We start from the raw sequence: 26,751 nt of genomic DNA, 5'->3' as shown, positions 1-26,751 counted from the left end.
GCTAATGCTTATGGGCACGGGGAAGCTACATGGGATAGAGGTGCAAATTAATATTCTCCCACCTTCCCACTCATCATCGTGTATTCTTTAACCGTATGTGGCCACAGGTTGAACCTGTCTGGAGATTTTCATTTATACAAGAGATCAGTGTATCTTCGTGAGATTTTCTATGGATTTATATTTTCCTAATTTAGGTGCTGTGGTAGTTAAATTCGGTTTAACAATGAAACTCATAGAGATACCCAGTCACACCTGTAGTCAACTGCTGTACCATTATAATAATGACATATCTAATTATGTCTATAAATGATATCTGTAATTGATCAAACACTGTTACCATTCTTTTCTGAAATGCAGAGTACTTGATCAAATTGAAAATACTTGTAAAATGCATAAAAGCAACCTAATACGGTTTAGAACACTTTGGGGTAGGAAGCAATATTAGGGGAAGTATACATCTGTCTGACTAAGTGAGAACTTTCTGTAAATGATTATAAATATAGAGAATATCTCATAAGCAATGATCTAGAGAAGAAGCAAGTGTATAGCAGAAATCTGGGCTGAATACTGTAGTTCCTCCTTATTTACAAAGCATGAGGCTCTTAGGCCTTAATCATCTCTCTTAAGAATTGGATATTCTCCACCATGCCCAGAAAAGGGGGGAAAAGTTTGCTAGATGAGAAGAATGCCACTTTTGTCATTGATTTAACCTCTGTATATTTCCTTTGACAAAATAAATTGGTTTAAATATTTTAAATAAGGCAATTGCATTGTCTTTCCTTCTGTGAAAAAGTGAACATCCCTGGAGCACCAGCTTAACCCTATTGAGCTAGGATTCTCATTACCTACCCACTTGATAAAGCACTTTCCTAATTCTTAAATTAGTATGTTAACTTACATAACTGTCTAAACCAATCTCAGCATTCCTCAGATTCCTTTACTCTCTCACGGCAAACATCAATTCCCTATTTATATCACCAGCGTCTTGTTTTGAATGCTGAATGATTCTTTCCTTTTTAGGGTCTCTTGCAGCATTCAGTTCTCTAAATTTTCATATTTGATGAGTCATGTATTTCCTCCCATTCATCCTTTTGTTTTTCCTTTTTCTGCTGATAGCTAAGTGTTAATTTTGTAGTGCTTCTTCACTGCTTACCAAGTTAATTACAAATCATTGGTTTGATATTTAATTTCCTTATAATGTGGATTCAGCCTACTTAGCCAGCCTTCTCTCTCTCTCTACCTTACATGAACCCAGTCTTCAGTCACATTGGCTCCACTCATTGTGTACCTGCTCTGTTGTTTAGGGCATTGCTTCCACTTGAAATACAGCTTTCCCAGTTTGACCTGTCAGAATTCTACCCGTGCATCAAAGTCTAACCCCTATGCCATAGTCTTATGAGGCCTTCCTTCTGTAGACCCAATGACTCTTTATACCTTTAAACTCACCTGTCACTTCCCTGCCTTTCTTTATAAATACCTGTGTATTTGTCTTCTTGATTAGATGGTATGCAATAAATGACAAGATTTGTTTCATTGTAGTTATTTGACTGGATATATTTATACCACTGCTTACTAGAACTTATGTTTTACCACCTCTCTCATTGGTATTTTATCCTATAGAGACTAAATGAAAAAAAATAGTGTCATAATATATTCATTTTACATGGCAGAGTTAACTGACGAAGTTATGACAATGAAGCCTGCTGTATGCCAGCACGAAAGGAAACTTACTGTGCAGCCCATGTAAAATAGTAGCCATACTTTCAAATGTCTGAATAAGATTTTGTATACTCAGACAAAGGACCATGATGTCATTCTTACTAACCTCAGAAGCATAATAAAATATGGTTAGTTTTGGCATTCATCAAATTTTGCCATTAACTTTTCCCATAAAATTTGATTAAGGGGCATTGCAAGACTTTTTTAATTAAGGAAAGTGCTTTGGAAATTTATGTCCTGTCCACAGTTTGTGAAATTCTGAAAGATACTCATGTTCTACAAATACCTGTAAACATTATGATTGTAAAATATCTGAACAATTTTTTTCTGATGAGGAATACCTGAAATTAGTTGTAGCCTCAAGTATAAATTCTTATTTTAAAAAATAATTGAATTAAAAATATATTGGCTAATTATATTACATAGGAGTATCAAAGTGGCTTTATTTTCTGGTTATTTCTCTGGACTTCATCCGTTCATAGATATGCTTTATAATATTTTGTTGCTTTTTATTATCATGGATTAACAAATCTTAACTACTAACACAAGTCTGGATGAGCCAATACAAAATATAATTCTACATTTTCAGTAAACCTTTGTCTTCTGTATTTTAAATGTTTAAAAAAAAGTGTAAAAAAATTTTTAAAACATTGGATGTTTTCTATCTTAGTTCTGCTATATAGCTGGGGGTTTCTTTGTTTTGTTTTGTTTTGTTTTGAGATGGAGTCTTGCTCTGTTGCCAGGCTGGAGTGCAGTGGCGCGATCTCAGCTCACAGCAACTTCTGCCTCCCAGGTTCAAGCATTTCTCGTGCCTCAGCCTCCTGAATAGCTGGGATTACAGGCGCTCGCCTCCACGCCTGGCTAATTTTTGTATTTTTAGTAGAGACGGGGGGTTTCACCATGTTGGTCAAGTTGGTTTTGAATTCCTGACCTCGTGATCCGCCCACCTCGACCTTCCAAAGTGCTGGGATTACAGGTATGAGCCACCGTGCCCAGCCTATAGCAGTTTTAAAAAGGCAGATTGTTGCCTACATCAAGTTTCACTTGATGTGGGCTACATTTTAAACCTTTAAAAGTTATTTCTCTAACTTACTTTTTTCCCTTAAACATTTGCACCGTTGAATAGTTGAAGACTTGTATCAAGTCAATTTAAGTGAATGTAGCAGAATCAGATCAACATGATCTAAACAGCTCTTAACTGGCTGAATCAATGACAGCTTTTTTTTTTCTTTTTTAAGGAACACCTTTTTCAGAAAGAAGAGAGTGCTCCATTCTACCAGCTGTTTCTGTAGCAATGCTTCCCTTAGGTGGTACTAATGAGCTATGGGCTGCTTTTACAGAATAGTTTTCTTACCAGATAATTCAAGGTTTAGAAGAGCTGCACCCAGTTAAGCCGTTTAAACGATAGTCTTCTTTCCTTTACTCTGAAAAACATTCTTTTCTTTTTAGGCCTAAATTCTACTTACATTGATCATGAAATTACATAGATTCCAAATATCTAACTTAATTTTTACTTCTTAACACGTGTCATAAAGTATTTCAGATTACCTCCACAGAAAGCAGGAAGGCTTCGACCTTAATATTATGCCTTATCATAGCTAAAAATTGTCCAGAGATGCTTCCCACTGCGTGTACTTGAATAATAGTTATTATTGTCTATTGAATGAGTCCTATATGCCTATCACACTAGTGATCATTTCATATGCATTAATTTAATCTTCAACACCATGCTATGTCAGACAATTCTAATATCCACTTTGAAAATAAGAAAACTGACACTTTGAGAGGCTAAATAATTTGACTGTGACTTGTGTACTATTTCTTACCACATTGCTTTTTCTACCAAGTTTACTTGAGAAAAGGCATGAGGACATCTGATCAAGGTACTTCTGTGGGTTCCAGCTTTGAGATGCCGCTTCTGTTCCAAGCATGTAACAAATGCTAGATAAAATACGAGGATAGAAAATGCAAAAGTCACAGCTGGGCTCAAAAACAGTTTGTTATCTCCATGGCCCAAAAATGGAAATGAAATGCAAGTGATGAGTTGTGAGCTACGCTGAGACCTCTGGCCTGCTGGACTCCGGAGGTGGACAGAGGGGCTGGGACAGCGTCTGCAGGGCAATGGGACATGAAGGTTATTGTACACTAGGTGGAAATCCAGAGCCAGCCTCACTTTGAAACCAGGTAGTAGAGGACTCCACTTCTTCTTTTTTTTTTTTTTTTTTTTTTTTTTTGAGACGGAGTCTCGCTCTGTCCTCCAGGCTGGAGTGCAGTGGCCGGATCTCAGCTCACTGCAAGCTCCGCCTCCCGGGTTTACACCACTCTCCTGCCTCAGCCTCCCGAGTAGCTGGGACTACAGGCGCCCACCACCTCGCCTGGCTAGATTTTTGTATTTTTTAGTAGAGAAGGGGTTTCACCGTGTTAGCCAGGATGGTCTCGATCTCCTGACCTCGTGATCCGCCCGTCTCGGCCTCCCAAAGTGCTGGGATTACAGGCTTGAGCCACCGCGCCCGGCCAGGACTCCACTTCTGAATGAAGGATGAAAAATCTGCTGGTCACTATTGCTTGAGACGAGCTTTTGCGAAGCTTGGTGTTTAAGATGGGAAGAGGAAGTCGTTTTAGGCATGGCCCTAAACCACAGAACCAAACTAAACCAAATCCTTCACTAGTTCAGGGACATGACTGGTGATAATCCAGATGTCAAAACAATGTCATAGTCAGATCAGATATAAAACTGCTTACAAATGTGTGATCCTGGGCACAAAACCATTTTTAAGAGAAGGATGATGAGAGAGAGAGGGGATGAAGCTATATAAAAAAAAAAAACTAAATAAAAATAATTTAAAAATCATCCCACTTCAAATGAACTTACAAAACCTAATTCCAAAGCGCATGAGGAGACCTAACAGTAAGAAAGACAGCCAACAAAATGGACCATTAAAATGAGTTTTCCCCAGAATATTTAATATATTGAAACAGCCTGGCAAAGTCCAAAGGAATGCCATTGTATTAGTCTGTTCTCATGTTGCTAATAAAGACATACTTGAGACTGGGCAATTTATAAAGGAAAAAGGTTTCATGGACTCACAGTTCCACATGGCTGGGGAGGCCTCATATTCATGGCTAAAGAGCAAAGTCACATCTTACATGAAGGCAGGCAAGAGACTTTTGCAAGGGAACTCCCACATAAAAATCATCAGATCTCGTGAGACTTACCACCACGAGAACAGTATGGGGGAAACGGCCCCCATGATTCAATTATCTCCACCTGGTCCCACCCTTGACACATGAGGATTATAACAATTCAAGGTGAGATTTGGGTGGGGACACAACCAAACCATATCAGTCATCCATAAAGAAACAAAAATGTCAAATTATTATTTATTTACAAATATTTATTAAGATCGTACTGTGCTCCACATATTATTACAGGTGCTAGAAATGCAGAAATGAATAAAAAGAAATAAATCCATAGCTACTAGAGGACTTGCATTCTAGTGGGGAGTTTACATTTTATGGCAGAAATGAAATAAGAATAGGTGAACAGGAGGCTTCCACTGTATCTGTAATATTTTATTTATTTAAAAGGTGAAGCAAAAGAGCAAAATGCTCATACTCATTCAACCATGGAGAGTAAGTGGGTTTTCACAGTTTAATCCTACATAAGTACCTGTACAACTGAAATGAAAGGACACACAGACCTTTCAGTAGAACATGCATTGTTGGACATAGCAATAATATTTAAAACGTCCAATCTTGCAAGTTCCATGGCCATTTACCTCTATGGCTCCCAACTTGCTTAGGGTAAAACCTTATCACGACCTGTAAGGTCCTGGGGTCTACCTCTGTGGCCTAACTTGCTCATTCACTCTGCCCCAGCTCCTGCCCCATTGCATGCTTTTGTACCTCACAAAATTCAAGCTCATTTCCTTTTATGATGACAGCACTCCTCTTGAATTATCTCTCTTTCAGATACTGGGGAAAATCTTGAAAATTTTCAAATGAAGTCTCAAATGAGGCCTTTGATTTTAGTCATGGAAATAACCCCTCGGTCTTATTTTGCTCTCGATCTAGTGCTTTTAGTAGACACTAATTGACTCAGCTAGATAGAGCTGTATTTTCATGGCACTTGATGGATGTTCCACTTTGCAGTAGCTCATGTCACCATGACCCAGTCTAGAGGGTTGCTGCCTGGGGTTGCTGTAGCCCCCACACTCCCATCAGTGTTATGTGCTCAGGCTGAGGGAACTGCAGATGGTACCTGGAAATGCCTTAGGAATGCAGAGTGAGTTATAATGAATAACAGCCAATCTTGGATGCTGAGTTGTTTACGAAACTTTTTTAGGAGGGTTTAATATGTGTTTTAGACAAGAAGAAACTGCTTCTCAATAAGGATGAGCATAATTGTCATTTTGGAAGTTAGTCTTTAGAGCTAAAGCATTCGTAAGTTAAAGTGTAGAGCTTGACTAATCCATGTTACTTTATTTTTAAAAGACAAAACACTATTGCTAGTAATGGGAATATCACTCTGTGTGGGTGTGAACACATATGTTCAGTGGGACTCAAAAAACCCACACAGGGTGTAGAGTTGTCCCTCACTGATTTTGCCCAATTATAGTGTGAATTTGATAATAATTTACCAACACTTTGAAGTCCTGCAGATGCTCTGAAACAGCAATATAATCAGATTTTATTTGAATATCTAATATGACAACTCACTCTAATATCATGGGACTTATTTTGTTCTACCAACATTAAAATGTCACGTTCTAGAAATGTGAAATTTGTCACCTCATCAAAAATAGACACTAGATACTAGATGGTTAATTTGAATGTATTTAATGACATTGAACTGTACACTTGAGAATTTTAAAATGGCATAATATGCAGCTATAAAAAACACTGAGATTATGTCCCCTGTAGCAACATGAGGATGGAGCTGGAGGCATTATCCTAACTGAAATAACTCAGAAACAGAAAATTAACTACCGTATGTTCCCACTTACACAGAGATGGAAGCAATAGACCCTTTTCACAACCGCCTTCCCAACCTCTTCCCACTTGTGGAGAGGTTGGGAAGGAGTTGAGGGTTGAAAACTTGCCTATTGGGTAGAGTGGTCACTATTTGAATGATGGGCACAGTAGAAGCCCAAATCCCATCATTATGTAATATATCCATGTAAAAAACATGAATCTAAAAATAAACTAAATTAAAAGAATGGTTAAATGCTAAATTTTGTGTTTTACTGTATACATTTTACCACCACTAAAAAAAAAAAAAAAAAAAAAATACTAAGTCAAATAAAATGTAACTATTTTATCTTCATAGATCATTCCCTTAAAATTCTTGTTTAGTATTGAGCCACAAGCCAAGCAAACACAGCAAGAATTCTTTGGAAATTGCTGTAATTATTGCAGGCCACTAGGATTCCACTTTGGGTATTAAAATGGCTATTTTAATACACAAAATGGCATGGAATACTATACAGCCATTAAAAAGAGATGATAATATCCTTTGCAGTGTGTCCTTTGTTTTTTTGCGCAAAGTGTATTAGGCCACTAGGATTCCACTTTGTGTGTTGAAATAATCATTACCATATTATATCCTAGTAACAAAAAAGAGCCACTGAACCCTCAGAGAGAGTTTCACTTCTAATCGGAGCATAGCTTGGTGCTGGAAAGAATCGTCTCAGTGTTCTGTTTAAAGTTAGGTTTTTATAAGCGTTTGTTTCATAATCTTTCTCACAATAAATGAAAATTGGATAATGTTCTTCAATAGTCACAAAAATATATTTCAACTTTTTAATAATATTGATCATTATAAATATTAATAAGCACTTATTCTGTGCTGTGCACTGTTCTGCATATTTTGTCTGCATTAACTTATTTGATTTTGGCAGTCTTGTGAAGTAGAAGCTAATGCTTTCCTAAAATTACAAACGAGAAATCTGAGCACAGACAAGTGATCTCTCCAAGGCCGCACAATCTGTAATAGACCCCGTGGTAACTTTAAACATCTTTTTTAAATGGAATTTTAACCATCTCTTTTAAATGGTTGACATTTGTGCAACCCCAACCTTCTAATGTTCAATGCTTTTGTTTATTCACTTGTTTTTAAAAGGAAGTCAGTGATTCTTGAACATCTTCATGCATGTTATGGCTTTGTCTAACAACAAATGATAACTTATTCCTTGGATTCTTACAGGGCATTCTACTTGGACAAGTCAAATTCACCACCAAACTCCACATCCAAAGCTGCCTATGTAGATAAGGTAAAAACAGATGATTATATTTATTGGTGCTTTTTAATTTAAATATCTCCCTTATTTAATTTTTCTGCTGTTCTTGAGCAATGAGTAATTATAAATATTTGTTCTTTAATTCCGTTACCACCAAAACAAAATAATGTTTTAGACTATTCTTTAACAGCTATACCAACTATGAATTTTAACCCATCTAAAAGGATTTTACTAAACATGCTGAACTTGACATTCATCACTTTTTTTTCTGCAGCTAATGAGGCCTCTCAACGCTTTGGATGAACTTTACCGACTGGTAGCCTCGTTCATCAGATCCAAGCGCACAGCTGCCTGTGCAAACACAGCGTGCAGTGCCTCTGGGGTTGGACTGCTGTCAGTTTCCTCGGAGCTGTGCACCAGGCTAGGCGCCTGCCACATCCTCATGTGCAGCAGCGGTGTGCATCGGTATGTGACCCTCCCGCCTTGCTTGCCTCTTCGTTAGATCGCACTTTATTTGATGGTTTTTGTTGACATTTTCGCTTCACAAAATTAAAACTGGAAACATTCGAAAGACTCGGGTGTATTTGGAATAAGATTTTGGATGTTTTCTGGTTTTAATTCTTGTATTTTCAGTGACTATTTAGTCATACACATGAAGGCAATCCCACGTTTATATCATTGTGGCCCAAAATCTTATCATACTTGCATTTATATTAACATACTTGCATTTTAGGTAAAAATGCACATTCATTTTATTCACTAGAGGAATTTGTTTAGTAGGAGCTGACTCAACTAGCTCACAAAACTGGTTTTCTCACTGCCTTTGATAGACAGTCCACTATTCAGTGGTTCCAATCCCTACACCCCAAGTGTTGTGAGCTAGATGCTGCTTGGAGTTGCAACTGCTTTCTAACTCCTGGCAAAGTTGTGGTCCAGGAGCTCACACAATGTGCTATTCCAGAAAATGTAAAGGGAAATATTTGATGGGTTCTTTTCAGGTGGTTTATCTTAGGCAACTGTGGTCTGTCTGGGGCAGCCAAGATAGGCATATAAATACATCAGACTTAGACTCAAAGTGTGAGTGGGAATCCCTGAGTCAAGTCCCTCTTCATAATCATATGCTGTCGCCTCTCCATTGCCACAAGGAAATAGAATCAAGTAAATGGAAATAATAGGACAGAATTTTAGTCCTTGTTTTAATCTAAGTAGGGAACTAGTCTGTCATGAGACAGTCTCTTCTTCTATTTATATATTTTTATCATACTTTAAGTTCTGGGGTACATGAGAATATGCAGTTTTGTTACATAGGTATACATGTGCCATGGTGGTTTGCTACACCCATCAACCGTCACCTACATTAGGTCGGTTTGATTTTGAGGATGGTGTTTACATACTCAAATTTACTTGGCACTGAATCCATGCAAAGGATTGCAATCAGTGCTATTGGCTGTGTAATATAAAGTGTTCATGTCAGAGACATAAAACTTGAAGAGCAAGCAAAAAAATTTCAAAAAAATGTTAACATACAATAACATAATGATAAAAATACACACGCGTACAACACACACAACTCAAGAACAAGAAAACATAAATGTAGGAAAGTTGCAGCTAAAGAGTAGGATTCAGAGGGAGAATAGATCTTTGAGATGGTTAGACATGGGAACTCTTCATGGAGAAAGTGATGTTTGAATTGGGTTTTCATGGATCAGGTTATAGAGGCAGAAAAGAAAGAAAGGTCATTGAAGGCAGCAGCTTCGCCATCTGGGAAAATCCATTTTGACTTGAGATGGCCACATTCTAGTTTTCAGGCCCTATGCAGCATGAATGTGCTTATGAAAAATGGCAAGAGTATTTCTCTAAAAAGAACATTAAATTTTTGTGGTTGGCAAAATATGCAGTATTTTTCACTTTAATTTTCATTGCTGTGTACTTTGCTGTCTCTTGCAAGCTTTTTAAAATCTTAATTGAAAATATCATCTCTATCTGAATGGATCAAAGATTTGAAAGATTTTTGCTAGCAAAGAAATAATATCTTCCTTCTGATAAACTTATGTTCATATGGTCTGTTTCTATTCATTCATTCATTATTCATTCATTCAACAAATATGCATTGAGCACCAATCATGTGCCAGCACTGTTCTAGTTGCTGCGGACACAGCATTGAGAAAATAAAGTCCCTACTTTCATATAGTATGTACTGCATTGGGGGGAAATTGTTGATAAAGTAAACGAATAAATATGTAATGTGGTAGGTGGAATAAATCCAAAAAGAACAGAATTCAAGTGAATAAAGGAAGATAGGGTGGGGAAAAGACAGGCAGATTAAATTAGCATTAATATCTAGATATTTTAATGCCAACCTGAATCAGATGGGGAGATTTGCGATGGGGGATTTCATAAGACACTGGTATAAAATGAAGGAGTGGTCGGGTGCAGTGGCTCATGCACTTTGGGAGGCTCAGGTGGGCAGATCACTTGAGGTCAGGAGTTCAAGAGCAAACTGGTCAACATGGTGAAACCCCCTCTCTACTAAAAAAAATACAAAAATTAGCCAGGCATGGTGGTAAGTACCTGTAATCCCAGCTACTCAGGAGGCTGAGGCAGAAGAATTGTTTCAATCTGGGAGGTGGTGGTTACAGTGAGTGGAGATCACATCACTGCACTCCAGCTTGGGTAACAGAGTTAGACTGTGTCTCAAAAAAAAAAAAAAAAAAAAAAAAAAGAAAAAAAAAAAAAACAAAACAAAAAAACAAAAAAATAAAAACAAAGGAGTGAGTCATGCAGATATCTCAGAGAAAGAGCATTGAGACCATAGGGAGCAGCAGCTTTAGTGTCCTCAAGTGGGAAAGTGCACCATGTGTTCAAGCAACAACAAGGAGTCCATTGTGGCCTCAACAAAGCGTCATTGCCTTAAGTACTTGTGCTCTTCTCTTCTCTTACCCTGGTGTATAAGAGGTCTGGATACACTGGAACCAAAGGGGTACTTCAGACTTTGGAACTATAAGCACCTACTCTTAACTCCACATTAATATACTGAAAGGTAATTCAGTTAAATCTGCCATTTAACCCTAGAGACCATGACTAAGTTGTCCAAATTACTGTCTCAGATGTTTCACGAGCAATTTTAGAATTAGACTGGTGTTGTGTAAGGGAAATAGATTGATGTTCCACAGCTATTTTATACTTACTAGATGCATTGATTAGTGTGTTAGAATCACAAGGAACATTGACATTTTAAAATACTTTTACTTTCTTGATTTCTACAATTCAAAATAAATACAGCTTTCGTTAATTCACTTCACGAGATATTTACCAAGCTGTGGGCACCAATGCCCCATAACAGGGGGTGAATTTAAGGTCAAAACTATTTGAAAATTGTATAGTTTTATTTTTCCATTATGCAGAATAAAATGGGGAATATAAAATAGTCTTTAATTTTTCAGTGAAGACTATGCTTAGATTTTTCATGATGATAAGATATGTGCTAATTTATATTAGGATCCAAAAGCCAACAGAAGGCTGTTCCTAAAATAATTCTTTAGTAATTCTAATTTAGACAGCTAGAGAGGAATCCAAGCAGATCCACACCTGCACGCAACATTAAACATGGAGGTTTACCCTCAGGTTCTAACAGAGGGGAGAAATTCACAGCGTGAATCAGAATAAATATTACACAAGCCATTTTTATCATTTACTTTTAAAATCAAGATGAAAAAAGTCAACAATATGGTATCCACCTTAGATAGTCAATTTCCTGCCTTTTCTGATTTCACTGGACAGAAAGAGGATCTAAAATGTTTTTTAAAACTATCGAATTATATTGCATGTGTTTGATATTAATGGGAAGAATGTGGTTTTTCAGAATGAAAAGGCAGATTTAATTAGCATTAGTGTCTAGATGTTTTCATGCCAATCTGAATCAGATGGCAGAGCTACATACAATAGTGAATATGAGATTAGTAGGAATAGAATTCAGGATGAATTATTAAAATCTTCCCAAAGCATTTAGCCTGGTTTTGTTTTCAGTAAATTATCTTTTGTAGAGTACTCTGTGTGTGAATGACAAGTCTCCTGATGGACTTTCTTGTCCATATGCTGTTCAACCATTTGCTTATGTTTAATGTCATCATTGCTATTAAATAGTGGCAGAGGAGCAGGCTGGACTCTTTTGAGTTGATCAGATTTTTGCCTTTTAATTAATTTAAATACGATTAAAAGGTAGTTAAATATATAGAAAAAATTCTATTCTGTCATCCTTTTTCATTTTGCATTACCTCTAGTAACTTCTATCAAACAACACACATCTGAACATAGTTTCATTTTTATATATAGTGTCTTAGTTTATTTGTGCTGCTATAAGAAAATGCATGATACTGAGTGATAGAGTTTAGATCTGTATCCCCACCCAAATCTCATGTTGAAATGTGAACCCCAATGTTGAAGGTGGGGCCTGGTGGGAGGTGATTGGATCGTGGGGATGGATCCCTCCATGAATGATTTGGCACCATCCCCAGTTTACATGAGATCTGCTTGTTTAAAGATGTATGGCACCTCTCCCCCAATCTCTCTTCCTCCTGCTCTAGCCATGTAAGAGGTGCCTACTTCCCCTTCACCTTCCACCATGACTGTAAATTTCCTAAGGCCTCCCCAGAGGCAGAAACTGCTGTTTCCCATGCAGCCTACAGAACTATATGCCAATTAAAGCTCTTTTCTTTATAAATTACCCAGACTCAGGTATTTCTTTATAGCAGTGCAAGAATGGACTAACACACTGAGTCATTTATAAAGAGCAGAAATGTATTTTCTCATAGTTCTGGAGACAGGGAAGTTCAAGATCAAAGCACTGGCAGATTCGGTGTCTGGTGAGAGTCCTGGTTTCTGCTTCCAGGATGGTACCTTGAACCCTATATTCTCACATTACAGAAGAGCAAAAGGGAGGGAAGAGCTCCCTGAACCTCTTTTATAAGGGTGTTAATCCATTCACAAGACCCCCACTCTCATGACTAAATCACCTCTGACGTGGTTTGGCCCTGTGTCCCCACCCAAATCTCATCTCAAATTATAATCCCCATGTGTCAAGGGCAGGGCCAGGTGGAGGTAACTGGATGATGGGGGCAGTTTCCCCAATGCCGTTCTCATAATAGTGAGTGAGTTCTCATGAGAGCTGATGGTTTTATAAGTATCTGGCATTTCCCCTGCTTGCACTGACTTTGTTCTGCCTCCTTATGCAAAAGGTGCCTGCTTCTCTTTTGCCTCCTGCCATGATTGTAAGTTTTCTAAGGCCTCCCCAGCAATGTAGAACTGTGAGTCAATTAAACCTCTTTCTTTCATAAATCACCCAGTCTTAGGTATTTCCTCATAGCAGTGTGAGAACGGACTAACACAACCTTCTAAAGGCCCCGCATCTTAATATTATCACATTGGTGATCAAGTTTCAACATATGAATTTGGAAGGACACATTTGGACCAGAGCATATAGTTTAATAATCTGTCTTATACTTGTAGCGCATATATATATGACATATGATATATAATGCTACATCTATATGCTACATATATAATGCTATATATATATGCTACATATATATATTTAAAATGAGCACATAGACTTTCTTAGTCTCATTTTTATTTGCTGCATAATATGTCAACCAGTTTTTTACCACAATTAACTAAACTACTAGTTTAGTGATTTCTTTCTCAATTGTATATAATAAACTACAGAGTGGCATCTTTCTTTATGTTGCTGTTCAAATTTCAGTTTTATTTTCCATTAATCTAAAAGAGAAAAGCCAAACAAAAATATTGCTCAGGTAAAATCACTATGTCAAAGAGTTTAAACCTTCTTGGTTAATATATTGTTCAAATTCCCAAAAGAGTTGTCATCATGTATAATATACCAGTGGAATAGATAGTTGTGAGGCACTTTCACCCTTGCTGTGTCTGCAGAAGGTATTAGAATCCATTTATATATTGTACTTCTTTACTAGATGCACAATTAAATTTCCATTGTTATTTAATTTGTCCTTTTTTGATGAACAAATAAAAGTATTTGATATCTTTTGAATTTCTTTCTCTACTAAGACTTGTGCTATTTATATTTATATACCTGCTTTGTAGGCAGAGTTATTTTTTGCCAAATTGAATCTTTTTAAGATATTGAGTCAGCACTGTGGCGTTTCAAATTTGCTTTTGTACCCATGCCAGTTATTGTGGCAGGCAATCAAAAAGCTTGCTACTGGGATTTCTAAATTTCTTTTATTTCTTATTGCAGCATCCTTCCATTCAATGTAGTGTTTTAATTTGTTTTGGTTCTTTATTTCCACCCTGCTTAATAGCCAACTGTTTTTCTTTAACTAATATAAATCAGTATACAGCAAACGTTGTAAAGCCCGAAGCATGATTCTTACTGAGTCCAAAACCAAAAATACCATTTTCCTCCCTCCACATTCATTTCTGCCTCCTTAGCCAGTAGGAACAAATGAGTAGAAATTTGCAGAGTCTACCTGAAAGAATAAAGGATATGTGTAAGAAATTTCCAGTGAGGGTGAGAAACCTGGAATCACAGTTTTCCCCTGTAATGACTTGTTCCAGAGAGTTTTTGTCTTCATATTCTCTTCACTCTATATTTTTAAATAATAGATTATCAGTGGTGTCAGGGTCTTGGTCTGGCCATGTGGGAAGGTGGGTGACTTGAGTGCAGGCCTTATGCTCTGAATAGTGTATGCTGTCTTCCAATCAAAACACTGGAGATCTGTATATATGAGTTAACTTTTGTCTTCATGCTTTGTTATGAGGGTGAATCTCTTCCAGGAAACAGGGTCCTGGATTTTTAACTAGCATATGCTGTGGTCCATCATCCAGTGGGGGTTGTTAGTGGCACCATCAAGAAGGCCTTGCTGCATTGGCATGGGGTGGGAGTGGGGGTTGTCACCAGCACCCAGTTCCAGGTGGCATCATAAATATCCTATGTGCAGAGCCCCACACAGGTGTGAGAGAAGGTCTGGCAAGAGCAGCCCATTATCATTGATAAAACACATAGTAATTATGACCATCAAGCTAGCTACTATCCATGTAATCCAGTGTTAGGCTACTTGAATATGTAGTAGAAGTTAGCTTTAACATATGTAAAGTGTTTTCCCCAAAATGCACTTATTAGTTGATGATTTAGAAATTGAGGTATATTTCACATTAAACAATGCTGCAGATTGGGGTTGAATTACCAAGATTCTACTGAGACTTCTCCCACCGACAGAGGCTAATGTAAACTGTCTTCTAACTAGAACACAGAACCCAAAATATGATTATAAGCCTTTGTTAAAAAAGCGAAATTTATAAGGGAAAATATAAAAACAACTAACAAGAAATTTGTATTACCAATATGGTTAATGGAACAGTTATTATTTCAAATGAAGATGAACAGTATGATTACTCTCAGTTCATATAAGCAATGGAAAAAATCTTATTCAGGTAACTATCAATTAACAATTTAAAAGCCCACTTTTGTTGGAACTTTTAAAGGACTCCTTCTTTGTAATACTTTATTCTGTCATTACCCTGACATCAAAGGACAAATTGACAAATAGGCCCAGATTAGGTAATGCAGAGTCTTTTAAAAGTAGAGCATTCAAGGTAACCTGTCTTAGGTAATCAAAGAGTTCCCATAGGGCAGACGATGAAGCTGCATCTTTTCTCTACTGTGCAATGAAGACGTATTAAGTAGAAGGAATAGGTTTACTCTAATGATTTCTGTATGTAGGTTAGATTCTATGTATGGGACAGAAAAAATAACTTCAATAAGCAAATAAAGGTTTCAAATGTATTTATTTACTTTTTGTGCAAAAAAGTTTTGAAAGATCCAGTAACAAGATTAGAGGAGACACTTGAATTTTATATCACTGGAAAGATGGCTAAATAGATCAGAAGAAATATTTTTTCTAGCTTATGACCCAAGGATATTATGTAGTCCCCAAAAGAAGTTATAAAATATATGCTTTAATTTCCCTTTGGAAGGGAAAAAAGAAAATACTGCAATAACAGGGGCCTGGCAGAAAGACAAAATATATCCTACTCATGATAAATTTGTACCACTGTCTTTTCATAAAGATAAATCTTAATTACTCTCAGATGTTCCCTTCATTATAAATAAGTACAGAATTTGAAATTTTACTGAATTGTAAAATAGGCAAATAAACATTAACATTTATTCTAATTTAGTCAACCAGATAAATTATACAGGTAAATTGTTAAAATTATAGGAAGAAATTAAATATTGTAAATATGAAAAGGTTTCATTGTATTACTTTTTCCCATTTTCTATAATAAAACTTCTTTATCCTTAAAAAGGTGGTCATATTTGCATGTGATATCACTGTCTCTTTTTTGCTTAATAGGTATCTTAATAAATTAGTATTTTAAATCATTTTAAAATGTACATTATTTTCTTAAAATTAGATGTATGGTGAGCAAGGATTAATAAAACAGTGTATGAGAGGGTGACATCTTACTGCAATGGTTTCTAGTTCTGACATCTAGGAATCGTATGATATTGACCAAACAGGCCTTGCTTTTGGTACATATAAAAGGAGAGGAAAAGCCTAGGTCCTAATATGTCAAACATATGTATACTCAAGTATTAGTTATATTTCATCTGTGTCTGCCAAACCTAATTGTACTATTTGAGCATATTAATAAAATGTAAGTATTTACATTACTACATTTTATTTGCATAGATACAGGAATAAATACAGAATCTACTTCAAAAACGATTAAACAGAGCATGGTTCTTTGTATTTGTTTCAGATAAACTGAAGTTATTGTCTTTCCTAAATCTACCAAATTATATTATAAATGGAATAAAATTCCAGTCATTTTCTAGAATGTATTACTGAGATCTCCAAGGTTAGGGATTTTATAACTACTCTAATTAGTGACGTAAGAAAAATTTTCCATCTTCCAGAGGAGGGAAGAAATATGAGTATCTCACCAATGTAAATGATTCTCTTTTTTCTGCATGTTAAGAGAGCAGGAGAGCAGGTAGTATGGAAGATGTTTGTATTAGGGTTCTCTAGAGGGACAGAACTGATAGGGTAGATGTGTATATAAAGGGGAGTTTATTAAGGAGTATTGACTCACACGACTGTGAGTTCCCACAATAGGTCATCTGCAAGCTGAGGAGCAAGGAAGCCAGACCAAGTCCCAAAGCTGAAGAACTTGGAGTCCAATGATTGAAGGTAGGAAGCATCCAGCATGAGAGAAAGATGTAGGCTGGGAGGCTAAGCCAGTCTAATCTCTCCACATTCTTCTGCCTGCTTTTATTCTGGCTGTGCTGGCAGCTGATTGGATGGTGCCCACCCAGATTGAGGGTGGGTCTGCCCTTCCCAATCCACTGACTCAAATGTTAATCTCCTTTGGCAGCACCCTCACAGACACACCCAGGAATAATACTTTGCATCCTTCAGTCCAATCAAGTTGACATTCAGTATTAACCATCATAGGCTTGCAGGAAGGAAGCAGCATTCCTGCCTTTGTGATGTTAATCGTAAACTGGCACCAGGTCTTCTAACATATTCAGGAAGAGTATAGAGGGGTGAGATTTAAATACCCAGGAAGGGAGTGAGATAACACCTTTTTTTTTTTTTTTTTTTTTTTTTTAAGCTGGAGCCTCGCTCTGTCACCCAGCCTGGAGTGCAGTGGCACGATCTCAGCTCACTGCAACCTCCGCCTCCTGGGTTCATGTAATTCTCTGCCTCAGCCTCCTGAGTAGCTGGGATTACAGGTGCCCGCCACCACGCCTGGCTGATTTTTGTATTTTTAGTAGAGACGGGGTTCCACCATCTTGGCAGGCTGGTCTTGAACTCCTGATCTCGTGATCCACCCACCTCGGCCTCCCAAAGTGCTGGGATTACAGGGGTGAGCCACTGTGCCCAGCCAGGTAACACCTATTTTTAAAGCATGACCAGCACTCACCAGGCAATGGAAGTGGAGAAGGATGGGTTCTCCATCCTTCAGCACAAAGGAATAATGTGAAAAGACAATGCAGAGATGTGCAGTAACTACGTAGCTGGAGTTCACAGGAAATCCTGTGCTCTTGCTGGGTGGTCAAGTGAGAGCGAAGCAGTGCTGAGAGGAGAGGGTAGTGACTGGACAGGATTGGAGAGTGGAAGGCTCTGGCTGCTGGGTGAAGGATTTGTGACTCTCTCCTGGAGGCCTTAGGAAGCCAATGATGGGTTTTCAGCTAAAGAATAACATGATTAGATATTTTTTTAAATATCAACAAAAAATAAGAATTACTATCATGGTCTGTAATGGGACAAGGCTGGAGGCAGGGAGACAGCAGGATTTTATAGTATTACAGCAAGATAAGATGAGGCCTAGCACTGAAGCATGGGCTCAGAGGTTAGAAGGGAAAGGCTAGATGTGAAAGGTATTAAATGGCAGTCAACAGGACTCGGTGATTGGTGAGAAATAGAGAATAGGGAAGAGGGAGAATGTTCAGTCACAGTTGTGCAAAGGAACAGAAGTGATAGAACAGAGAGAGATGAGAAGGGACTTACTAGGGGATTTGGTTCACTGCACTGTGGGGGCTGAAAAGTCCCAGGTAGGCTGTCTGCAAGCTGGAGAACCAGGGAAGCCAGTAGTGTGGTTCAGTGCAAGTCAGAAGGCCTGAGAACCAAGGAGGCCCACGCTGTGAAACTCCTGGTCCAACTACCGGTCGCATTTCTGGGTGCCCACTGGTGTGAGTCCTGGAGAACCAGGAGTTCTGATGTCTAAAGGAAGGAAAAGAGGGGCATCCCTGCTCCAGGAGAGAAAGCATAAAATTTACCCTTCCTCTTCCTTTTTGTTCCATGTGGGTCCACAGCCAACATCATGGTGCCCACTCACATTGAGGGTGACTCTTGCCCACTCAGTCCATGGACCCATATGCCAGTCTCCTGCAGAAACACCCTCACAGACACCTCTGGGACAGCTCAATCATTCTAATCAGATGCCACACTACATGGTTTTGCCTCTCAGCAGAAGAAGGGGCTCAGTGCCTACTGTAGCATTGAAAAGAATCAGTGCTTTACCAGCTGTCTGGGTATCTGAATCCAGCCAAGTCGACACCCCGACTCAGCCATCACACAGGAGCATCGATGACTCTGACTGACCAGCTTGGAAATAAATCAGGATAGGGGGCTTCTACAGAAAGAAAATATGCATTCATCTTTGAGGGAATTGTGGAGAGGGTATTGAATTAATCTGTTACACTGTTCCATGTTGAATTTTAGATGTCCTTTGATGGGTTCACATGTGACAAGGACAGGCATCAGGCGGTTATGGAAAAACAAATGTGGAGGTGATTAGTACAGAGAGAGAAAGGGGGATCATGGCAGAGAAGGCTTTCAGAGATATATTTGAGCTGGGTTTAAAACATTACGAAGAATTTTTAGGGGACACACTTTGGGTATTAGGAGCAGGTATTCCAGGAGCAGGCATGAAAGAATAATCAGCTGCCAACTATATAAGTTGAGAAAAGAAGAAAGATCCCCAGGCAGCACATATAGAGTATTAATATTCCCTGATGCCTCACATCCCCGTCCTCTGTGCACCCTGATGAGGAGGTGCCTCAGGGTAAAACAGAAGGATCCACTCAAAGGTGTCAAATGCACAAAGTTCTGTTCAGTGTCTCAGATAAACAGGCCAAAGAGAAAACAATTATGGTCCAGTGTCAAAGACCTGGAGATATGGATAAAAACCACATACTAGACACCTCTTTAAAGTATTTTTGTCGTCAGAGAACCTATGAGGAGTAAAGACAAAAGTCAAATTTGAGATCTAGAGAGCGAATGAGAATGCTGAGGAACTTCAGGTAGCTGGGATAGACACCCAATCTATTCAGTTAAATTCCGCCTGCCCCACCCACCAAAATAGAAATGAAATAACTTGGTGAGTTAAATCCAGGCTGAAGAATCTAAAATGTGGAGCAGGATCCAAACCTGCTGGCTGCAGTATTTAAGGTCCTAACACACTGCTGTTTCATAGTCATATACATTCCTGGCATAGCAAATACCTCTCCAAGTGCCTAAATGCTCATTACCCAACCCCGGAAGGTCCCCAGTCACCTCTATACTAACCTCCACAAGGAATCTGTGTCAAAGAAAAACATACCTTAATGGGCTTGAATAGAAAGTAATGAGGGATGTGAAATGTTTTTGCTTGGCAGTTGATTTTTAAGCTTAGTTTAAAGATAAATGCTGAGAACTTTCAGAGAATGTATTGAAAGTGGTAATAGAAAGTCCCATTATCTTTAATGAGAATTTCATGGCTAATTCCCTGTGCAGCCCTGAAAATGCATCCCTTCAACTCCATTGCTTTTTTGCCTTAAGATAGATGGAGTGAGTGGAGTATTCGATCAAGTTCTGCGTCTGCGGCCAGGATCAGATCTTACCCCAGCTGTTGCCCATCTCTGCTGCATTCTGTTCAGTTGTTTTCCACAGGGCTACTTTCTGCCTGCTTTCCTTCTGCTTTCTTTTCAGCTACTCAGAAACCCTTGTCTTCCAGCTCTCGGGCCATGAATCACAGAAACCCAGTATGGTCACAGGAAAATTTCACCAGGGCTGTCCTTTTGACAAGAGTCAAATGATCAATAATATTGAACGTATCAATAAATATTGGGAGGTCATTTCTATAAATTATACTAAAAATTTGCCTAAGTACTGGCTTTTGAATTGCAGTTGTTATCCTGTCATTCAAAGTTTTCTAAAAAAAGAGTATCAATATTTAATATTTTATATATATATATATATATATGTGTGTGTGTGTGTGTGTGTGTGTGTGTGTGTGCAGGATAAGAGAACTTGTTGCTGAAACAAATAGTCTATTTGTCCTTTTTTTCCTCCACATAAAAGTATTTATGTGTTTCATTTAAAAGCTGCTTCTGTCCTACAGGAAAATAATAGCAAGTTGGGTTTTTCACATTCCCACTGACTTGTAGCAATTTTCTCAAGACTTTTGCTTGTCACCAAAGCCTTGCTCAGGGTGAATAAGTTGGGAAGATCAATAGGTCAGCTGCAGGCCTTTCCGTATGTATTCTGCAGAGACTCTGCCTATGTAGAACCATAGCAGCCACATGGGGATTGATCAGTATTTAACAGACTGCGTTAGTCCTCAGGTGTACAATTCTTCCTCCATGGAAGGTAATGAAAGGGATCAGGGAAACTATAACTGCACAACCCTAGAGAATTAGTTTCTTCAATCAGGTGCTTCATTCTAGTTGTCAATAGACTTTTCACAGTGGTGCTCTATAAAAGTAATTAGAAGCCAGAATAAATGCGATCATTACAGGAATGAACACACTTTACACAGAACAGTGCATTTTATATAGAAAAATGCAAATCTTTAGTCAAGAAGGAACACATTCTCCCTTCAATTTATTTTTACTACTTGATCACTTTACAATCGATATGCTTACTTAGCATGCTTCAAATCTAGTTTCTTTTTAATCATGAACTCATTTTAGTATGATGAAGTCTACATTCACAGTGAAGTAATTTGGACCGCCTGAATTGATCTCTACCAAAACAATGCATTTAAAATATAAATGCTGAGCCCAAGCTTGTGATTGTTGAATTATGGATGTTGGGAGCTGGAATTCTCTAAATATATTAATCTACGTGATTCGAATTTGGTACAGTAGAAAGGGCCCTAGATTTTGAATCCAAAAATGGGTTTTGAATCCTGTTGTTTACTCGCTGTGCAAGGGAGTGAGTGATTACATCACCTCGTCTCTCAGGGACTTATTAGTGAAATGGGAATAATGATTTCTTTCTCACAAAGATAACGAGGATTAAAAGAGCAGTGTATGTGAAAACAGCTAGTACAGGTTCTAGCATTCCTGACTACTCAGAATGTTCAGTCTAAATCTGTGTTTCTGATAGCGAATCCGTCTTCTCATTGCAGAGCTAGAAATATGAAGCACATCTGTTTTAAATGAGATTGTACCTACTAAAAATAGGATAACCCCTGTAAGAGCTATTAAAAATCACAGTAATGGGTCACCAGAGAATGATAGGGAGGAGTATGAAAAATACAAAAGTTATCTCTTCTGATCGGTAAGAAATAGAATACACATGTGTTGGGTCCTATTCGAGCTTGTTTTTAGAGCTACCCTTGAATTCAAGGATAGAGTTTTATTTCCTGGTATCAAAACCCAAGAGCATATGGCAGAAGACAGATGTTTAGGATTTAAAAAGAATTAGACATTTATTCATCTATTTGTTCATCTATTTATTTGTTGAGCAAGAAAAAAACTATGGAGCACTGCTATGTGTCAAGCACTTTGCTGCACCAGCCCGGGAGACCCCAGGATGCCTGCCCTCACTGCTCTTAGAGTCTAATGTCTTGCCAGTGGAGCCACATTGGGAAGCCAGACAGCCATACTACGTAGTGTCAGTTCTTTTTAATCATGAAAATGAAAACAGGAAAAGATAGTCCAAGGATTGGGTTTTAAGTGACCCGAAGGAGAGGATACATACTTTTCAAACTACAATGGAGAGGAAGAATGTATAACTTGTCATTTTGACAATTCTCTTGAATAGTCAAGGTTTCAAAAGTGTTCTTCTGACTTAGGAAAATACTGACAAATAAATGGAGAATTTTGAAGATATAATAATTAATAATATAGTTACTATAAGACTAATCAGTATGCTATTTTTTATATATATATATATATATATATATATAGTATTACCATAATTCAAACAGAGTTGTTAACCAGCAGATGTGGTAGGAGCAATCGTTAAAATCCAGAGAAAGGGAAATGCAAGGCACTGATTATGAAAGAAGAATCATATCCCATTTAGAAGCTGTAAGAGAATCTGTGATTTCTTTTTGCTACTGTTTATTGTCTCCATAATGCATTTATCACTTCCCAGAATATATTTAATAAGTGAACACTTCTCGAGCAAATACATGGCAAACACAGAGTATACATAAATAAATCTAGTCTTTTAGGGGAATGAATATAATATCATTGGCACACATTAGGAAATCATGTAATTTTTAAAATAAGTATGTATTGAATGCTTACTGCATCCTAGGAAGTATGCTAGGGTCTAGAAAAGCTACAGTCAATATAGATACCAGTCCAGCCTAGTGGTGGTGGTGGTGGTGGTAATAGTAATAAAAATTTTGAACATTTGTTGAGAATAAATGACATGCTATACTTCATACGAAGTATTAGACATGAATTATTTCATATAATCTTGAAAACAACACTGTGTTGTATATTATTATTAAATTCAGTTTACAGAGGAGGATACCAAGTTTGAGGAGCTTCAGTAACTTGCTCAAGGTCACATAGTTATTAGCAAAGCCAGGCTCCAACTCAGGAAATTATCTGTCTTGCCCATATTCTTAATCCCTACACCTTCCAGATGAGTGTGAGATAGTGGGGTAAGAGATATTGTGTGTGACTTCAACTAGGGCATATGAGATCAGACAAACATGGGAACTATGATAGTTGATGATTACAGAAAACTATACAATCATTTAAGTATGGAATAGAAGTGAGGAAAACCAGGGACCATATTGTGAAGATCTTGTATTTCATGTGAAGAAATGGGAAGCCATTCCTGTGTTTGTATTTATATCTGCATTTTAAAAAGGTCGCCTTCACTATGGAGGAAGACCAATGAGAAGAGGCCAGACAGGAAAGGTTAGAGTGAGGTTGCACCAGTCTAGGCAGGAGATGATATTAGTGCAGCTAGAGAGGAGACATTTGAGAGATAGTATAAAATATGAAATTAATAGGCATGAAATGTGCTGTAGTGGATACATTAACACACTGAACTGCACACATGCATTAATCTCTTGTGGTGGATGACTTTAATTTCATAACTTGGAGGTTTATAACATTTCTTACTCTAGACATGAAATAAGTCATAAATCACTAAACAAAGATTTTTGGAAAGCAATAATCCTGACCACACCCACTCTGGCAAGGTTTTTTTTTTTGTTTGTTTGTTTGTTTTTTGAGACAGAGTCTTGCTCTGTTGAACAGGTTGGAGTGCAGTGGTGTGATCATGGCTCACTGCAAGCTCTGCCTCCCAGGTTCATGCCATTCTTCTGCCTCCCAAGTAGCTGGGACTACAGGCTCCCACCACCACACCCGACTAATTTTTTTTTTTTTTTTGTATTTTTTAGTAGAGACGGGGTTTCACCATGTTAGCCAGGATGGTCTCGATCTCCTGACCTCGTGATCCACCCACCTTGGCCGAACACATCCTTTTTTATGGCTGCATAGTATTCCATGGTATATATGTGCCACGTTTTCTTAATCCTGTCTATCATCGATGGACATTCCAAGTCTTTGCTATTGTGAAAAGTGCTGCAATAAGCATTCATGTGCATGTGTCTTTACAGCAGCATGATTTATAATCCTTTGGGTATATGCCCAATAATGGGATGGCTGGGTCAAATGGTTTCTAGTTCTAGATCCTTGAGGAATCGCCACACTGTCTTCCACAATGGTTGAACTAGTTTATTGTCCCACCAACAGTGTAAAAGTGTTCCTATTTCTCCACATCCTCTCCAGCACCTGTTGTTTCCTGACTTTTTAATGATCACCATTCTAACTGCTGTGAGATGGTATCTCATTGTAGTTTTGATTTGCATTTCTCTGATGGCCAGTGTTTATGAGAATTTTTTCATGTGTCTGTTGTCTGCATAAATGTCTTCTTTTGAGAAGTGTCCATTCATATCCTTTGCCCACTTTTTGATTGGGTTGTTTGATTTTTTCTTGTAAATTTAAGTTCTTTGTAGATTCTGGATATTAGCCCTTTGTCAGATGAGCAGATTGTAAAAATGTTCTCCCATTCTGTAGGTTGCCTGTTCACTCTGATGGTAGTTTCTTTTGCTGTGCAGAAGCTCTTTCGTTTAATTAGATCCCATTTGTCAATTTTGGCATTTGTTGCCATTGTTTTTGGTGTTTTAGTCATGAAGTCCTTGACATGCCTATGGCCTGAATGGTATGGCCTTGGTTTTCTTCTAGAGTTTTAATGGTTTTAGGTCTAACATTTAAGTCTTTAATCCACCTTGAATTAATTTTTGTATAAGGTGTAAGGAAGGGATCCAGTTTCAGCTTTCTACATATGGCTAGCCAGTTTTCCCAGCACCAGTTGTTAAATAGGGGATCCTTTCCCCATTTCATTTTTTTTGTCAGGTTTGTCAAAGATCATGGTTGTAGATGTATGGCATTATTTCCAAGGGCTCTGTTCTGTTCCATTGGTCTGTATCTCTGTTTTGGTACCAGTACCATGCTGTTTTGTTTACTGTAGCCTTGTAGTATAGTTTGAGGTCTGGTAGCATGATGCCTCCAGCTTTGTTCTTTTGGCTTGGGATTGTCTTGGCAATGCAGGCTCTTTTTTGGTTCCATATGAACTTTAAAGTAGTTTTTTCCAATTCTGTGAAGAAAGTCATAGGTAGCTTGATGGGGATGGCATTGAATCTATAAATTACCTTGGGCAGTATGGCCATTTTCACGATATTGATTCTTCCTATCCATGAGCATGGAATGTTCTTCCATTTGTTTGTGTCCTCTTTTATTTCATTGAACAGTGGTTTGTAGTTCTCCTTGAAGAGGTCCTTCACATCCCTTGTAAGTTGGTTTCCTAGGTATTTTATTCTCTTTGAAGCAATTGTGAATGGGAGTTCACTCATGATTTGGCTCTCTATTTGTCTATTGTTGGTGTTTAGGATTGCTTGTGATTTTTGCACATTGATTTTGTATCCTAGACTTCGCTGAAGTTGCTTATCAGCTTAAGGAGATTTTGGGTTTAGATGATGGGGTTTTCTAAATATACAATCATATCGTCTGCAAACAGGGACAATTTGACTTCCTCTTTCCCTAATTTAATACCTTTATTTCTTTCTCTTGCCTGATTGCCCTGGCCAGAACCTCCACACTATGTTGAATAGGAGTGGTGAGAGAGGGCGTCCCTGTCTTGTGCCAGTTTTCAAAGGGAATGCTTCTAGTTTTTGCCCATTCAGTATGATATTAGCTGTAGGTTTCTCATAAATAGCTCTTATTGTTTTGAGATACTTCCCATCAATACCTAGTTTATTGAGAGTTTTCAGCATGAAGGGCTGTTGAATTTTGTCGATGTTCTTTTCTGCATCTATTGAGATAATCGTGTGGTTTTTGTCTTTGCTTCTGTTTATATGCTGGATTACGTTTATTGATTTGCATATGTTGAACCAGCCTTGTATCCCAGGGATGAAGTCCACTTGATCATGTTGGATAAGCTTTCTGATGTGCTGCTGGATTCAGCTTGCCAGTATTTTATCGAGGATTTTTGTATCGATGTTCATCAGGGATATTGGTCTAAAATTCTCTTTTTTTGTTGTGTCTCTGCCAGGCTTTGGTATCAGGATGATATTGGCCTCATAAAATGAGTTAGGAAGGATTCCCTCTTTTTCTATTGATTGGAATAGATTCAGAAGTAATGGTACCAGCTCATCTTTGTACGTCTGATAGAATTCGGCTGTGAATCCATCTGGTCCTGGACTTTTTTTGTTTGGTAGGCTATTAATTACTGCCTCAATTTCAGAGCCTGTTATTGGTCTATTCAGGGATTCAACTTCTTCCTGGTTTAGTCTTGGGAGGGTGTATGTGTCCAGTAATTTATCCATTTCTTCTAGATTTTCTAGTTTATTTGTGTAGAGGTGTTTATAGTATTCTCTGATGTAGTTTGTATTTCTGTGGGATCAATGGTGATATCCCCTTTATCATTTTTTATTGTGTCTATTTGATTCT

General features: G+C 37.9%; 1 protein-coding gene across 1 annotated transcript in view; it reads left to right on the top strand.

Moving 5' to 3' along the window:
• Nucleotides 1–26,751, top strand: part of PREX2 (phosphatidylinositol-3,4,5-trisphosphate dependent Rac exchange factor 2) — a 283,120-nt gene that overhangs the window by 225,643 nt on the left and 30,726 nt on the right. Inside the window, exons 36-37 of the mRNA XM_050802148.1 lie at nt 7,925–7,991; nt 8,233–8,423. Of these exons, the coding sequence (XP_050658105.1) occupies nt 7,925–7,991; nt 8,233–8,423 (258 nt within the window). The remainder of the gene's footprint in view (nt 1–7,924; nt 7,992–8,232; nt 8,424–26,751) is intronic.

This window comes from Macaca thibetana, chromosome 8, assembly GCF_024542745.1.
Source record: "Macaca thibetana thibetana isolate TM-01 chromosome 8, ASM2454274v1, whole genome shotgun sequence".
In the NCBI taxonomy this organism is placed as follows: Eukaryota; Metazoa; Chordata; class Mammalia; order Primates; family Cercopithecidae; genus Macaca; species Macaca thibetana.
Note: the sequence above shows the minus strand (reverse complement) of the source record. Positions and strands in the feature narration are given on the sequence as shown.